Genomic DNA, 17711 nt, shown 5'->3' with positions numbered 1-17711 from the left:
CCAAATGGCCCCCCTTGCGTCTTGATGACATTATGCACTGTAATACACGCACATAAAAATAGATAAATTAAAATAAATCGTACAAAACTTTGCACGCACTACGTTGTGATATGCCGAATGAAATGTCAAAATGACGCGACGCTTCTCTTGAATTCTTCTCGGACGTAGCGCCATCTGTCATTCAACAACATAAATAATTTCGTTCTGTTTGAAATACGAACGACGGTTAAATTTGTTCATACAAAAATAATAAAATCGCGAATAAAAAATGGGAGGGTGGAGGTAGGAGGGTGAAAATTTGGGGTTATAGGTATTTTTTGATGCAAAATAATAAAAAAAATACAAAAAGAAATTTTCAAAAAAATAAAAGAAAAAAAATTCTGGATAGAGATACCCTAATCACCTAGCGGTATGAAATATACTTGTTGACCTATTCTCATAGCTAACAAATATACATAAAAAAATTCATAAAAATCGGTCGAGCCATTTCGGAGGAGTTTGACCACAAACATCGTGACACGAGATTTTTATATACTCGTATATAGAGATATATTATAACTGTGCCTATTAAACATAGACACTTAAAGTAAGAGAAATCAAAAAATTACGATTAGCACAGTAGTAGTCACAAAATAAACTATTGGGTAAGTAAGCAGGCAAGGGTACCCGATATGATAGAGGTCGCTAAGCAGATGAAATGGCAACGGGCTGTAATGTCATAGCGAGTGGACAACCGCTGGACAAATGCCGCCATACAGTGTTACAAGCTAATGATGATGATGATGATGATGATATATTATAACTGTTATACCCACGATGGTCGAGTGGCAACCGTGTCAGCATATAATGTCGTAAGTCCCGGGCTTAAATCCCAGATATGGAAAATTTACATGTTGTTTTTCAATATATTATTATATTATGGACGTAATAGATTGAGTAAGTGGCTAACATCCATTTCTCGTAAAAACTTAATAATCTGTATCTGTTGAGTCCCCATATAATTACGATCTTCTTTAGAATCGGACATTAAAAAAATACTTCTTGAGATAATAATCCCCCGCGATCTTAACCTTGGTCATACTTGCTGTAGCGGATAGTAATACTATCTATAGAACCATAAAAACATACAAAATATATAGGTATAACCGTACTTTAAAGCTACCTATTCTGTTTGAATTTTAGAATTTGAGTCCTTCAATATAACAATATTTTATGACTATAATAAAATAAATGTCAAGCAGTTCAATTTATCTAAATTAATTGCCTTCGATTCGTCTTTTAAACGGGCGTAAAATTGGCATAATAAAAGCACCATTTATTAAAACGGTAGCCGCCATATTGCATTATCTAATTTGGATTCTTGCCGAGATGTCAAGACTAATTCACTATTTATTCATGAGGGAATAGTAAAATTTATTAGTTATCACGTCAAATTGTCATAAATGCCCACACTATGTTGAATAGTTTGAATACTAATAATTGACCATATAAGTCTTCGATGTTTTTAATTTGATTGAAACATGTCAATACACGTGGCTATTGAATGTTTTTTTTTCGTTTTATATGGTATAACAAAATGTTCGATTTTTTAAATTAAAAATTGTTTATTTAACTGGCAACCTATTTCAATATTGGCTGATGAATTTCAAACAAAAATTGACATTCCAATTGAAAAAAAAAACATTTTTCAAAAATGATAGCATTTTAAAATAAATGAATAATTATGCTATGAACGAAACTAAGTTACGAGTATATGCTTGCTTCGGTATTGGGTATATTGCAGCCGCAATTTTAGCAAAAAGATAATATTGAAAGAATGCTCACAACATGGAAAAGTCTCATAAAGATACATTTTAGGAAAAATCCTGTTAAAATCACATTACGTACTAAATTTAATTGAAAGGATGCATCGGGAATATCTCAAATTGTAATTAATTTGATTTTTGTATTACAAATATGACAGCTATAATTACGTTTATGTAATTCGAAATCATTTAGTAAGTACCAAGTATCAAAAATTATCTGCAAGAAGGGTTGGCCGAACTACATTGCGCAAAACCCCGTAAGTGCAAGAGGTTTTCATAATATATCATATAATTTATAAAAAAACCTAAATAATAATATTATATTCTTTAAACTATCACATATTATTAGAGTAGGTACCAGCATTGCTCAGATGCCATTCTGGTATTTATCTGCAAATAACACTGCAATGCTAAGCTACTGTTATGGAACGGCAGGATCATTTTCATATTTAAACTTATTTTATTTGAAGCTAATTAATATAATATAATATAAAGCAGATTAAATTTTAGACAACTTGTTACAGTATGGTTTAATACAGTTTATGCAGTCTATGCGTCTTTCTTCAAGGTTGTATTTAAGCTGAATAAAGAATTCTAAAGCTATTTTGAGTGTATTAAAAAAAAACATTGATATTATGTATGGGATTCTCATACAACAATATCCGTTGAAAGGAAGTTTGAAACAATAAGCACTAAATGAAATCTTTATCAAACGCATTGCGAGACATTCATTGTACTGCTTATTAACATTTGATAAGAATAATATAAAGATAATCTCAGATTGCGGAGCTATAACACTACTTGTAACTAGAGTTGGGTTTCGGGAATTTCCCGACGGGAATTCTCGAGAAATTTTCGAGTCCCGAATCTCGAGAATTGAAATTTTTTAACATTTCGGGAAATCCCGGATCTCGGGAATCTTTTCTCGGGATTCTGGATTTCTTTATAATCAAATATTAATTGAAAAAACGATTTTCTATATGAAAAAAGTGGTCAGAAACACAAAACGTTCAAAGACTGATCGGGGCATTTAACACAATTAAGCCAGCGTCGACTCAAAATGAGCGAAAATTTTGCAACATCAGGGAGTTTCGTGTCTCAAAAGCGTATGCGATTGTTAATAATCAATTAAATTATATATTAATAAGTAATGTTTTGAACTATTTTTGTTTGTCTACTTCTATTTTGTTTGTCTTCTTACTTAAATTTAAAAAAAAATCATATGTTTTGGAAGTTGTCTGTTTTGACACATTTTTTTCGGATTTTTAGAGGTTTTTTTTTAAATTTCCCGATATCTCGAAAATTCAAAATTTCATTATTTCGGGAAATCCCGAATTTCGAGATTGAGATTTTAGAAAACCCTACTTGTAACTAACTTAATTAGTAGACCAGAGGAACATTTTGATTCAATTTAATAGATGTACGCTACATCTCTGTGGAAGATATTTTCCAACATCTTTGTTTGAAACATTTTTTTCTTAATTTGTATTATATTATTATTCACTTCTCATGGAATGGTAAGGTATACGAGAAGAACGTGATATGAATGATGTCACATATTACTAAATAAGTTGTGTTCATATTATTTTATCTTACTCATAGATCAAACAAAAATTGTATGTGACATGTTTATTGCACAGCTACGTGCATTTAGCATTTATGGAAATGCACTTAAGATGTATGCTGGAGGTCGAGCTCAAACAAAGAATTGATGAGCAACCAACCACAAGGGAAAGGCAAATAATTTGTAGAAATAGATCTTGAAATTTTTACTCATTACTGTCATTTTTCGCTTGTTATAGTTTTGCTCCTCAGAATTGGTAATATGCCATGTCATCATAATCGGTGGCCTTCCAAGCCATGGCGGGTCTTTGTCTCTTCACTTATCTTGCGATAATGTAATCCATGTAGCATGTTATCTAAAATTCAACGGTTTTCCGATGGTGTAATCTTAGCAATTGACCTCAAACAGTGGCGCACCCAGGGGGGGGGGGCAAGGGGCCTTGCCCCCCCCAAAACATTGAAATTGAAAGCCAATAGATTAGACAAATAACAACACGGAAAAAAATGATTTGAAATTCTCCAGCACCCTCTTTCAACACAAACATTTCGAAAAACTAATGTCGGGTTTTTTTTGAAACTCAATATCTAATGGAAATATCAAAAAATTGTCGGTGTTCACCTGAATTCCGGAGTGGTATACACCAGTGGCGCAGCCAGGGGGGAGAGGGAGCAAGGAGCCCTGGCACCCCTAAACATGAAAATTATCAGAATGATTTTAAACATTGACATTGAAAGCCAATAAACTATACCTTTGAGCTTAGACAAATAAAAACACGGCAAAAAAATGATTTGTAATAGTTCTCCAGCACCTTTTTTAGAAAAATTTCTTAGATTTTAATTTCTAACACAAAAATTTCGAAACACTTATGTCAGGTTTTTTTAGAAACCCAATACCTAAGGGAACTGTCAAAGTCCACCCGAATTCCGGAGTGGTGTAGGCCATGGCTGGGGAGGGCTGACAGGGCTCTAGCCTGGGGCCCGGGCTGTGGAGGGCCCGACGTTTCGGGTTGACCAGATAAGTGAGATAAACACATATCATAAATTAGCTTTAATAGTAAAAAAGTCGCCTGCGGCGCTATTACACTTCATGGGCATGAACATTTTCAAATAAGTACTTATATAATTGTGCAATATATTTTTTGATTATTACGTATCGATACTCGACAGCTCCATTATTAAAGTAGATGTATTAAAAATCGCCAATAATTCACTGTATAAGTACCCTTAATTTGAACTAAAACAAAATTTGAAAAACGTTAATGTAGTATTTCAGTAGCAGTTAGCGGTAGGTAGGGGGCCCGCCAAATATCCTAGCCTGAGGGCCCGTTTCAAGATGTAGGGACCATGGTATAGGTACACCGAGTGCAATAGACAAAAGACAGATAAACGAGAAATTAAGCTGTGAAGAAGAAAAAGAGCCTATGGGACTAATTTACATTCTCCTCCTTGGGCCCCCCCAATATTAAATCCTGGGTGCGCCACTGACCTCAAAACACAAAGAATATCGATCTAGAAAGTCGTACGCTAGCTTAAATTATAACATACGTCTCCTATTATCCAGACGGAATCTCTTATCTTAGCTACTTGCGATAGCTTAACAGTAAACCCCTTCTCCTGAATATGAAAATAATTGTGTTCGAAAGCAACTCTGTCTAATATTTTATATAGGTATGTCTCTGGGGCTTTCCTAATATATATATATTTTAAATTTTTAGTGCATAATAGCGCATATCATACACGTGCATAGATTTACTGCCAGAAATAACGTGTAAATTAAGCTATCGCGACAATCTGTTTCAGCGCTCGGAATGGACCGGAGCGCACCGAAGCACTGTCTCGGCCCGTGAAAGTTGTAAAATGATCGCTCCGCCTCATGGAAAAAAATATTTTGACCGTTTGAGCTAGAATCTAGATAGACCATATAATAGAAAATCTAACCCACTTTATTTTTCGTTCGTAAGGTTCGTTCTTTAGGTTCGTAAACTTTACCATTTTGAGCGCTGAACTGTGCAAACACAAAAATGCGGATTATCCAAGTGTCAGCGAGACACATTTGTTGTTGTTATAAATATGCTGTCTGGTGTTGTTTGTATAGTATGGTTCGCTGCTAAGGTTACCGGCATCGTTTTGCTACACATGCGCACATGTCACGCAAGTTACAACAATCGCGTGAAAATAAGTGTTGCAACATGCACGACAATACGTGTATAAATTTGCATTTTATTATTTTGGTCGCGACTATACGTACTGCCAGCAGTAAATCCACGCATATGTAAATGGGCTATAATTTTTAAAGATAGCACAATAAGTTCTCCACAATCCTTTTTTATTTAAAAATTTTCTTAATTCATAATATGTTGAATTGTCGTAAAACTTAACGAAGTTATGAGATTTTTCAAATGTTACTCATTTAAATTTGACTTTCAAAATTCCACCCCGTTGTCATGAATGCAGGGCTCGAAATGGACCGAAGTGAACCGGTGCGTAGTTCTGGTTCGTTAAATCCCCGAAATTATCGCTCCGTCTCGTGGAGTCAAGTTAATTTGATCATCAGTACTAGCTTGGTCATATAACACAAAATCAAACACACTTATTTTTATAAAATATGCATAAAATTAGAAAAATATGTTAATATTTTCGGAAACTATCAAGCGCTCTGGTTTGTAAAATTTTCCATTTCGAGCACTGGATGAATCGACGGAAATATTTATAAAATAGATAAGACCAAATTCCTAAATAATATATTGCATCTAGCTAATCAATTCAGCGATTAAAAATATCATAAAAATCTCTGTTTAATTTTATTAATTAGTATATTCTCATCATATAAAGAAACTAATTGTATACATTTAAATATATGCATTACATATCTCTCCATAATTATAATATGTATTTGATTTATTGCAATACTATTAACGTTCACCTAATGTAATGCATTTATACTAAGATCGTAAATGACCGCTGTATTTTAAATCGACAATCAACTTTGCCCATAAATCTTTAACTGACAATTTGATTGCATTTTATTGTATTAATATTGAAAATGTCAATTGAACGTTGTAATAATTTCTTGTCGATATCAGATTGACAAGACCTCCACATTGAAAGACTTTAATAATGTAATAATTATATGTTTACTTATTTACTAAAGATTATACCTTAAGTGTTTTCAAAATTGTGTATATTCAATACTTAGAATATTACATTCTTAAGTCTTGTGAATTATTCGTTGAATAAAAAAATAGTTAATTCAATAAAATTAATAGATAGTTCAAGTAAGCTACATCACAAACTTTTTCCAATAGATACGAAAGCCTAATATTTGTATGCAAAAAATAAATAGGTATTAAGTAAGTTTGTTTCTCATCTCAGAGTTTATATGAAAATTGGTATCGTACTTTTTTACCTCATTTTTATATGTTTAGGCTCTATCTCTATCGATAGTTTTCGTCAACATCTTTGATATTGTGTCTTTTGTATAATAAATTATAAGTGCCTAACAATTAAACGGGGGAAATCAACGTATTTTTTTAGAAAGTCATCATCGAAGTATTGGTGGATAAACAATTAGTATAAATTATATAATATAAAACATACGACAGTATAAAAATGGTTTCAGGAAGGTATATTGAATAAGTTAATTTACGCCCTCTCTCATAGGTACTATATAATCCATGTGTTTATTAGTTTTCAAATAATGTAGTTTATGATAAAATTATATAATAATAGTTGTTATAATATATGGGGATATGAATTATAAAAAAATGATAGAGACATCGTATTGGTATTATTTATTCATTTGTGTATACGATTGCAGGGTTCTAGAGACCTTTGGGGCGTGCCACAATTTGATTCTCGTAACTTCATGAAAGAAAAGGTATTAATCAATTGACAGTGTTTATTAACAAAATAAACTGGACAAATATTTACCTTTCTCCCAGCGCGATTGTTGTGCAGGTTCATGAGGCTCCTTGCGTCTCCTTCGAGCTCTCTGGCGTCCAAAAACTTTCGCGCGAATCTCGCCCCGTATGCTACGTCTGCGCCACACCCTCCCCAGCGCCATCCACCGGCCGATACTGATATAGTTGGACAATCCATTAATAAAAACATTACCTATTGAAAAATTACAATATACAACTAAAGCTAGAAACACATTAGGTACCATCATATCACGCGATCTCATATGCTAGGACAATCAGATCATTCAATTATACAAATTGACAACTTAGAAATACTTACATTGTGTCAATTACCTACCATTCATAGCTTGCAACCCATTAAAATTGGTTTACATGAACGTGAGATCACACTACTCGAGAAAACTCGTGTAAATTCAGTAAAAAACCGCTATTTTTACACGCGCCGCAAGCTTAGCGTGAGTTTACGCGACGAGATGGTAATGTGTTTCTAGCATAACAGTTACAACTGTTTAGTCAAAAATCCTATCATGTCAATATTATTTTATAGGCCATCCATGGACTAAAACCGTATGCGGTTCCGAACCGTATGCTTATACTAAGCTTATCTTTTCTGGTCATGGAAATATATTTCCACAAAGTATATTACAACCATCTGATCGTATCCGTTCATACCATATACTTACACTTACAAATTTAGTGAAAAATATATTTTCATGACCAAAAATCATAAGTTTAGTATGGCACACGGATCTAAACCTTATACGGTTTCAGTCCATGGATGGCCTCTTAGAGCTTAATGGCAGTTTTAGGGTCTCCCACGATGGCCGAACGGTTACGCGTCGGCTATAATTTCGTGGATCCGGGGTTATAATCCCTGGTCAAATTCACATATTGTTTGTTAACTATTCCTTGGATCCATATTATGAATTTAATAAGTTGAGCAAGTGGCTAACATCCATTTCTCGTAAAAAAAATATTAATACAACTTCCACACTGTGGATGCATATAATAATTTATGATCATACATGGTTAAAAAATAATGTGTTAGGAAGTAGTGAAGCGCGTCACAGAAACACCCAGACTATATACATAGTATACATTTATATTATGACCTCATAGGGAATCGAATACGGAACCCCTAGTATCAGAAGCCACTGCATTATGCATCTGACTACGAAGACCGTCGTAATCTCAAAAATAATACTCTTTTTTATTTTATTTAGTCATTGTTTTAGTAATGAATTTTTACCACGGCGTGGTTAATCTTACCTGGCGGATGGGGTTCCCGTCTCCTGTCGCATCCACACGCGGGGATGTCCCCTCTTGCACAGGCGGCCGTCACAGCGTACGCAACCCCCGCTGAAGCTATTGCGTAAGTGAATGCAGCCTCTCGTGAACCTGAAAATAAAAAAATCATTCCATTTAAATTGGGATTTTTGTTATCAAAAGTATTGCTATCAAAAGTTATAATCCTTAAAAAATCATTGCATTTATTTGCATGACAACGCCTTTTAATGCCGCGAAGGCTACATACGAAAATAAACAGAATAAGGTGCATTGGGGTAATTCCGACAGGAATTTCTATGAGATGACTAGAGGTTATATATTTCGGTTAATTATTCAAAGTGTTTTATATTTACTGCCATTATTGTTTTACCTCTGTGTACTTAAAGAAAAGATGTATGATAAATAGATATTAGATTCTTGAATATATAGTTGTGTTATTTAAATTGAGGGTTTGAAATATTGAGTCATTTTTTTTTTGCATTGGGGAAATTACGAACTATCTTGGGGTAATTCCGAAATTATTCAAAAGTTGATTTTATTGCACTTTGACCGAAGGTTTACCTTTCTTTTTTGACCGTAATTAATCCTAACACAAAATATCATCAATTTTGTTAATAGTATCCAAAATCCCTAACTTTTGATACTATTAGTTCGGAATTACCCCAAAAAAAGATAGTGGTTCTCAACATTTCAGTTAAGAACTTAGGATTAAAGGGATTGTGGAACGGGATGGAGCAGAGTAGGTTTATTCCCGGTTGTTACTACCAGTTTTGTTCCCACCGGTGACAAATAAAGAGAAAAAATATCCCAATATGACACAAGTACCTTAAATCATTAAAATAAAGACGAGGAAAATCAAAGAAGGTGATAATTTTAAAAATCAATTTTTATTTGAGTCTACATTCTTATTTGACTACCTTGATAGAACAATATTTTTTATAAAGATATCTTTTGTTTACTTACTGCTTTTTGCATAGCAAAATAAACTTTCTTCATAACCATACAATTAAATTAGTCAACATTAAAAATGTTAAATCAAAGTAGGAACTTGTGTTTTTAATCATTTTCATCTACTTTTATGGCATAAACTTATAATTTATTCCTGCTAGCAAACCTAAAACTAAAATGCGGGCTACACTGTTAAAAAAATATAACAGAATTGCTTAAGACATGGTCTGAAAGCCTCACATATACATAATAATGATCTATTGGTTTGGTACGCAATCAGTCAAATTAAATTCTATCTTTATCATTACATAAGTAATATTCTATTTCATCGGCACATTTTTTGTATATCTATCTTCTTCACTATTAATGACTCTGGAACGTTGTCACTATCTTTTCTTTCGGTCGTAATAAAGGTTAGCTGCTGCTGTGGTCTCATAGTTTTTAAGAAGTTGATAGAGAAGTATGTTTCCTCATGTTTTATTATTTCTTCTATGAACCCAATATAGTACCTCCATTTTTTCTGATTGAATATCTGACAAGCACTGAATCATTTAATTTGTAATTTTCCTTCATGGCAGGGTCCTTTTCTTGAGTTTTGTATACTATATCTTTATTTTTCAGTTTTAGTAGCAGTTGTTCATCTTTGTCTTTTTCTTTTGAGTCTTCTCTAGTTGTCATATTTTTTCCTTTTATAAAAACATCAACGTTGTCTTTGTCATCTCTTTCAATGTGTCTTTTCTCTTCGTTTTTTTTTGTCTGTTTTATCCGCTTGATTTTCTTTACCTTAACTTTTTTTCCAACACCTCTTAGTACAGAGAGAATTTGAATCGTTGTTGGTGAGTATCTTTTCCTCAGTTAAACTTTCACCATATTTCACATCTTTTGTTTTTTTTTGTGACCTCGGTTCTTCCTTGTATATTTTTCAATCATCTTCAGAGTATTCATCCATCAATTCTTCAAAATCAAGATAATCTATAATATCAGCATTGCTATATTCGCTCATGATGTCGGATACACTAGTTATGCTGTTAAGTGAAGGCTGGCGTTACCACACATACCCAAGATTATAATAGGGCGTGCGATAGCTTCTTATTAGGACGACGCTAAATTTACTTACTTTAATATTAATTTAATTAAGTATATTATGTACATCTAAATTAGATATAATTTTAGTTTCTTTACAGATTGAGAATCACTGCCAATTGCTATGAAAAAGTTAAGTGGGCTATTGCGGAGTGAATATGTATCGGAATAACCCCAAAGGGGTATTTCCGAAAAAAAATTAAAAACACAGTTAGGACGTTGTGCTCCTCTGACGAATTCGTAAAAAACGATAATCTATCGTAAAAGCAATCACTTATTCAAATAACTTACCAGAATTCCGAGATATGTAAGTTGGGGTAATTACGAATCAGCAAAAATGGCGCGAAAAACACTTCTCCGAAAAAACTTGATTGTATGCACGCATTGTTGACACTAGCGACTAGCGACGACTTACGAAGCGATCACAATGAACATGGCTTCTAGACTTAATGTTGCCAATAGGAAAATATCGCTTCGATTGGTAGAATTTTTGAACTTTCGGAATATACCCATATTCGGAATTACCCCAATGCACCTTACCTATAATACTGTAAGAAGTTTCACACCAAAATCTCGTCGTCCTATTTTGTGGCTGTCAAAATCAAAATGTAAAAAATACCAGAATTCACAATATGATATTATGAGACTATCGAGAAATGTATTTAGGAGTAGTAATCGTTACTCAAAATTAATATACCTATCTTAAATAAAAAGTGAATCATCTAACATTGTTTATGTGCAACATGCGCCCATTCGAAACAAAGAAGTGGCAAATTCACAGTTGTTTTGTGCTTTCTGTGTGTTTGGAAGTATGAACCTAATATGCTGATTTTTTTTTGTTTCTTTATTAAACACCACAACAGGCCGTGAAACCCAATAAGAGTGGTAAAACTCCCAGGCCTGAGGAATTTACATATTAGAATTAGATAATGTACTTAATATTCTGAGCTCACTGAGAATCGAACCCAGAACTCCGTGATGGAAGGCCAGCGCATTACCACATACCACATTAGCGTGCAGTTCGACTGTTTTGACAAAAAAATAAGTCATAGTCGGAGCGACGCCACGCGAGAGAAAGCGATGTCATATTATGCATAATAATTTAAGTGAAGTCGGAAATAGAAGCCGCAACGACAATCAAACTCGCCCTGTATAATTTGTGCGCACCAACAAAAATCACATCTGCGAATGTTTAAAGGTTAATTTTTCCACTATAACATATATTTCCAGTAAAAACTAAAATATGTCAATATGGACCTCCACTCTGTTTCTTTTTATCTACATCTTACTTTTAACTTTATTATTTAAATTATATACATAGTTTGAATTTTTGATTACTGTCAGGTGACTCAATAATAATAAAAAAACATGTTAATACATTTATATATTATAAACATTGAGAACATTTTGATTTTGACGGTTGCCAAATAGGACTATAAAAGTTTTGGCGCGAATCTTTGTAGGTATATGGTTTGTTTTAGAATTAGAGGTACCCGTGGTTATGAGCAAAGACGTTGGAAAAAGCCTTTAAGCAACATGGTCTATTCTAGCGTTAAAAAAGAAAAAAAATGCAAAAGCAGTGCAAGTTACCACACTGCAAACAAATAGGTAGGTAAACGATAAACACGAGCACCATTCCTAATCAAAAACTTCACAATATATTATTTTTATTGTGTATTAAGCAGAAAAATACGAGGTGGCTTCACGTGGGTGCATAGCCGAATGTCTTCCGCTCCGAATGAGCAATAATTAAATGTTCGTTATAAATAATATGTGGAAACGATTTTGAGGTTATGTTAGATTAGTAAACCAGTATTAGTTTTTTTCTGGACGATTATCCAGCCGATTGCCTCCAGAATGTGTTTTCGATAAAAATCGGCCCACCAGCGCCGCCCAACCGCCTAACGTCAGCGTCTTGTATTACACACTTGTCAAGAGATACTGCATTCAAAATTCAAAAAAAAATCTCTATGGAAAAATCACGACTGTCAGTTCATTTTTGACGCGTCGGTAATTTTGGATTAGCGATCTGTTGTAATTAATTCAAAGTCAGACTATTTTGTCTATGATAATCTAATTTTTTGTGCATTTTAGAGACATCAGGATTTTTTAACAGTGCGTATTATTTCATTAAACGTTTTTTAACACTTATAAAAACACTGACTTATCCATAAAATCTGGGATTAAAATGTATGAATTATTGTCGAGATTTTTTGTAAATTATGCGATATTCAACAACAACTAAAAACTGACTTTCTATTGGCCATGATTATATAACATTGTTTAAAATTTAGAATAGGCGCGGAAAAAATACTGCCCTAATTTAGCGGAGGGTAGCGGTTAATAGGTAGTTACAATAATCGGTACTGTTCGGTTATCAGGAATACAGCGGAAAACACATTTTGAAAATACCCGATATACTGGATTATGTGTTAGTTTGGATTAGTTTTGGTTAGGTTAGGTTGAGTTAGGTTAGGTCAGGTTTGGTTAGGTTAACCTAACAAATACTCCAGTTTATCGGCTATTTTCAAAATGTGTTTTCCGCTGTATTCCTGATAACCGATCAGTACCCAATATTCTTCATTATAACCCTGATGTGCAGTTAAACATCTGAGTGTATAGTGATAGCCTAATAAGTTAACCATTCGTTATTTGCACAGAACAGATAATAAATAGAATTCCGATAGGCTATAAGACAAGTATACCAATACAGTAAATTTTGACGCAGTGGTTTGAATGTGTGAGTGTCCTGCGAAAATGAACCACGCATTATAGATGTGGAATAGTTTGTGTAATACACCAATATTAAACGAGCGTCAATGCATAAACCGAGAGCAGTTGTCAGTATTCGACGCATGACGTATTCTTGACACGCGTTTAAATTTATTCAATATTATTCCTTACTCGAGATCGGTTGCCTGCTTCTCCTTACCCATTAGGTATTTCAGCTCCCATTGTTTCCGAGTTCTCTGGTTACTTGAGGTGGTGTAATGGTCGAAAAAAATCTCTTATATAAGTATTGTATACTTAAGAGTTTTTTTTCGACCTTGTCCGATCCTAATATATGGGCGTTCGTAGAGCTTTGTATTAACAAAGTTTTTACTAGTTAGTTTTTTAGTTAGTTAGTTACTAGTTTACGAGTATTATTCGTAAATTTACAATCAATAACATCGCATACTCCAATAACTCATTTTTTTATATTCAGGCTGGCGACATATTTTTCATTACCCAACTTTTTTGCAACTTAATATGATTAAGAATGAATCAATCAGAAAAAAACTCCGAATCAATCATCGGTCACTGCAGATACAAACTCGAGAAGTAACCTGAGGCCGTCTCTTGATTCTGCCGCCTGCTGTACATAAGGATACGATCCCCCTGTTTTGCAACCCTTGATTGTGCTTACTGTGTATCCGCAAAAAACTATCTAATAAATCGGTAACACCAGTATTGCTTGTTCTCCCAAGATGTAGGTGGAACAAACCTGTCATTGGTGATGCCAATTTGGAGAGAGATTCTTTTCCATGTACATAAGGGTGAATTTTGATATACGTTTCTGTATATATATATTTTTAATAGTGTCTAAGATATAAGTCTGTGGACTTCTCTCTGTTACTATTGTGTTCCATTATTCTTACTTTATATATTATCTTATTTGTGTGTTTGTTTGGTAAATATCTTTATTAAAAAATATATATCATAGTTTAAATATTAATAAATACCTAATGTAATGCAATATGATCGCTGTCGTTTAATCGGTGAATGAAATTTAATAAGTACCTAGTTTTAACGCTTGAAATTACAATCTTCTAGCAGAGATAATTCATTGATTTTTCCTGCAATTATTCAATCAAGATTTCTTATCTTTTTTATACTGGATCAATAAACATTAAAAATGTAACTATTATTAACTATCGACAATAAAATGAATTTATTATATTGTAGTGTACCTATGTAATATTGGCTGCATAATTCCGTACACGCGATTTTGTATTATCAAAATAAAATAAAATCTTTGTAATGATTCGAACCATTTACATAAAATTAATGAATGCAATCAAAGAAATATAATAACAGTGGTGTATCATATGCTAAATTAACTGCCATTTCTGCTGAAAATCTGAATCATTTTTTAAAATAAACTGTTAGTACTTAGATATATTGATATAATTTGTATTTTTACCTAATAATATTCTTGATGAATGGTGACGACTTAACAAAGAAAGAATTAAAATGAAACGGTCAGCCTGGCGAGGGACGCAATCCTAACTGATGTTACCTGCAACAATTATCAGGTAACAGGAACTTTCAATACCTAGCATCCTCTCTCCAGGTGCCATGCGCAGGTGTGACGTCAGTAATGGCTCACCAGCAGAACATAATATACTTTATGGAATGCTAGAATCTTACAGCTAATCAAATATATGCAAAAGCATGACATATAAAAGAATTATTAATCTTAGCTAAATTGCAGCCAATTTCTAGTTATAAGACCATCAGAAACCAGTTTTGACTTAATCTCCTGCATTTTTATTGCTTACATACCGAGTCATAAACGAATTGTAAATTTTTGAGTTTCAAAATATGATAAACAATAATATTATTATTTATTCTTGGTACGTCTTTTATAAAAATATTATTGAGGTAAGCCACTGATAAGGAGGCGTTATATTAATCACATGTATTGATTGGAATTAATCCCATCAAAATGCAATAAAGTGCATCGCAATTAGTATATCCATCTCCTTCTCACGTTAAATGATTCGCCTCTCTCCCACGCTTCCAGACAATTGGATTTCAGTTCATTTCAAAACGTTTATTATATATCCCACACATTCAGTAAAATAACATAATATAATCATTCAAGCTAGATATACAGGTAACATAAGTTTATTATAGTATCTTTTTTGATTTCATCGTTAAATACGTCTCCATCTCCTCATCAAAATGGTTTGGAAATAAATTTATTAAAATAATTATTTAGTCACTGTTTATTTAACAACGTTTTTATTAGGTCGTATTCGGAAGAAATCCGTAATCCAATCCACTATTATTGGTTGCTAGGGTCTGGGGTCCTAGCAACTAAAATATTAATACATACGTGCGTTACTATGGAAATCAATATGAAAGTCAAAATGACATTTCAGTGTTATTTCTATCGAGTACAATTTTTTTTGATCGTTTAAGCTAGTCAAGTCAAGTTTATATGATTCAACAGAAAATTTAAAAACGTTGTATATAAAAAGTTCTGTTTATCTTGTGATTATTATTTTTTTAAATATAGCATAATAAGATGCAAATAATAAAAGTTCTACACAACATTTTGTTTGATATTTCGAGGAAGAGTGTTAAAACTTATTAAAATTCGATGTTAGAATTCGGCGATATAAGGGTGCAAATTCTTTTGTTCAGTAATGCATTTTATAAACTATTAGACAGTGACATATCTATTAATAAAGTACAATAAATCCTACTTCTATGATTTTTAAAACGTGCGTACATCTCTATGGATTTATTGACAGTGGAAAAGTCTATTTTACATACCAAATATTCTATTATTGGATACAAGTCGGTTTACAGGAAACCAAACGGGAACCGCGCCAATTTTCATAGCTGATTTTGGCAAAATTCATGAATTCAAGAATGAAAACCTAACCTAAAGGGGCCCGTAAATGAGCATCAAAAATTGCAGATTGCTGATACAATTGCCAAAAAATGATGCAACTATTGCCCAGTTGCTGGGCAATGTATAACCCGTCATCAGTGTCTGGCAAGTGAGGCTGATGTATGTTGTGAGTACACGTGACAACAACGGCCGGCAATGAAGTTTCTGCACCATATAAATAATCACATAAACAAATTAATCCAAAATGAAAAAAGGATATGGATCGGGTGCTACTTTTAAACAAACGTGAAACAATAAGTAATATAAACCAGGAATTAGTTATTGATAAGTATTTATTTAAAAACTTTAAAAGAATGTAAAAATTTGACGTATAGTGAAATTTGACGTTTGTGCAGCTTTGTAGTTGGCCTTTTCATATTAGGATCATTATAGTTTGGATTCGATGTTCCATGGCTTCGGAAGTAAATAAACCTCATTAATAAGCTCCAATACCCTGTCATTTGTCCATTTATTCATTGTACGTAGTGTGAATTAACGATTAGTAATAAAACCATAATAATATTAATAACGACACGGCGAAAAATTATAACAATGTATTGTCAAATCGGCTGTCACTAATGTTTTTATTGTTACTAGGTGTGAGATCAAAAATAGAGACGCACATATGCAGCAGAGTGAGAATGAAATAGATTTATTTAGCAATTATTGCCGTATTTCGATATATTGACCAACCCATGCTGTCAGAAACAAATGCAATAGATGTAAAGTTTCGGCAACGTAGACGACTACACTATTGTCGTATTTTGGGGAACTATTACCGGCGATACAATTGCCGTATCAAATTGCCGTAAAAAGTGGCTCGTTTACATCAGCTGTTTTCAAAATTTGTTTGCCGCTGGCTTCCTGTAAACAAGACAAGAACCTATTAATGTTTTAAATGAATAAATCCTGCCATTTATAATGGAGAAAATGTTTAAAACAACATTACAACCTAAGTAATTTTACATTACATAAAAACATTACGCGAGTTTTTATTATAATTTTCTAATTATTCCTCTCGCCTCATCCGTTTTAACTCAATACGTTATAAACCCAAACGAGTTTTTGTTAAACTACTTATAACTTTACGTTGACTCACTATTAAAAAGTTCTCGTTGACATTACTCGTGAAAAATATCATTGATTCTCAAGAATATCCTAAATAAAATATATTATCGTCTGCTATGTCGATAAAAAGGGTGCTAAGTCAAATGATACCGTGAAGATAAGAACAGCAGTTTCGAAAAAATCAATGCGAGCTTATCTTATTAAGTTTTTTTTAAATATCGGGGATATATCACAATCTCATGGTATCAATAATGATCTGTTTCCTTAAATTACAAATTTTGTAATAAATTGCCAACGTTGTCATATTAACTATAATATTAATCATTGAATGACAGTAGTTACTTGAATTTATTTGATTGTCCTTTTTCTCAA

The 17711-nt window shown here is 32.9% G+C and overlaps 1 protein-coding gene across 1 annotated transcript in view; it reads right to left on the bottom strand.

Moving 5' to 3' along the window:
• The window catches only part of Wnt2 (Wnt oncogene analog 2), a 231363-nt gene that overhangs the window by 17474 nt on the left and 196178 nt on the right, over positions 1 to 17711 (bottom strand). The window contains exons 3-4 of the mRNA XM_085942730.1: positions 8558 to 8686; positions 7299 to 7444 (exon numbers count right to left, since the gene is read on the bottom strand). Coding sequence (XP_085798856.1) covers positions 7299 to 7444; positions 8558 to 8686 — 275 coding nt within the window. The remainder of the gene's footprint in view (positions 1 to 7298; positions 7445 to 8557; positions 8687 to 17711) is intronic.

This window comes from Rhyacophila brunnea, unplaced genomic scaffold (assembly GCF_057557595.1).
Source record: "Rhyacophila brunnea isolate RB1 unplaced genomic scaffold, BYU_Rbru_1.0 scaffold_15, whole genome shotgun sequence".
NCBI classification, from domain to species: domain Eukaryota; kingdom Metazoa; phylum Arthropoda; class Insecta; order Trichoptera; family Rhyacophilidae; genus Rhyacophila; species Rhyacophila brunnea.
The sequence above is the reverse complement of the archived record's forward strand: the minus strand, read 5'-3'. Positions and strand labels throughout refer to the sequence as shown.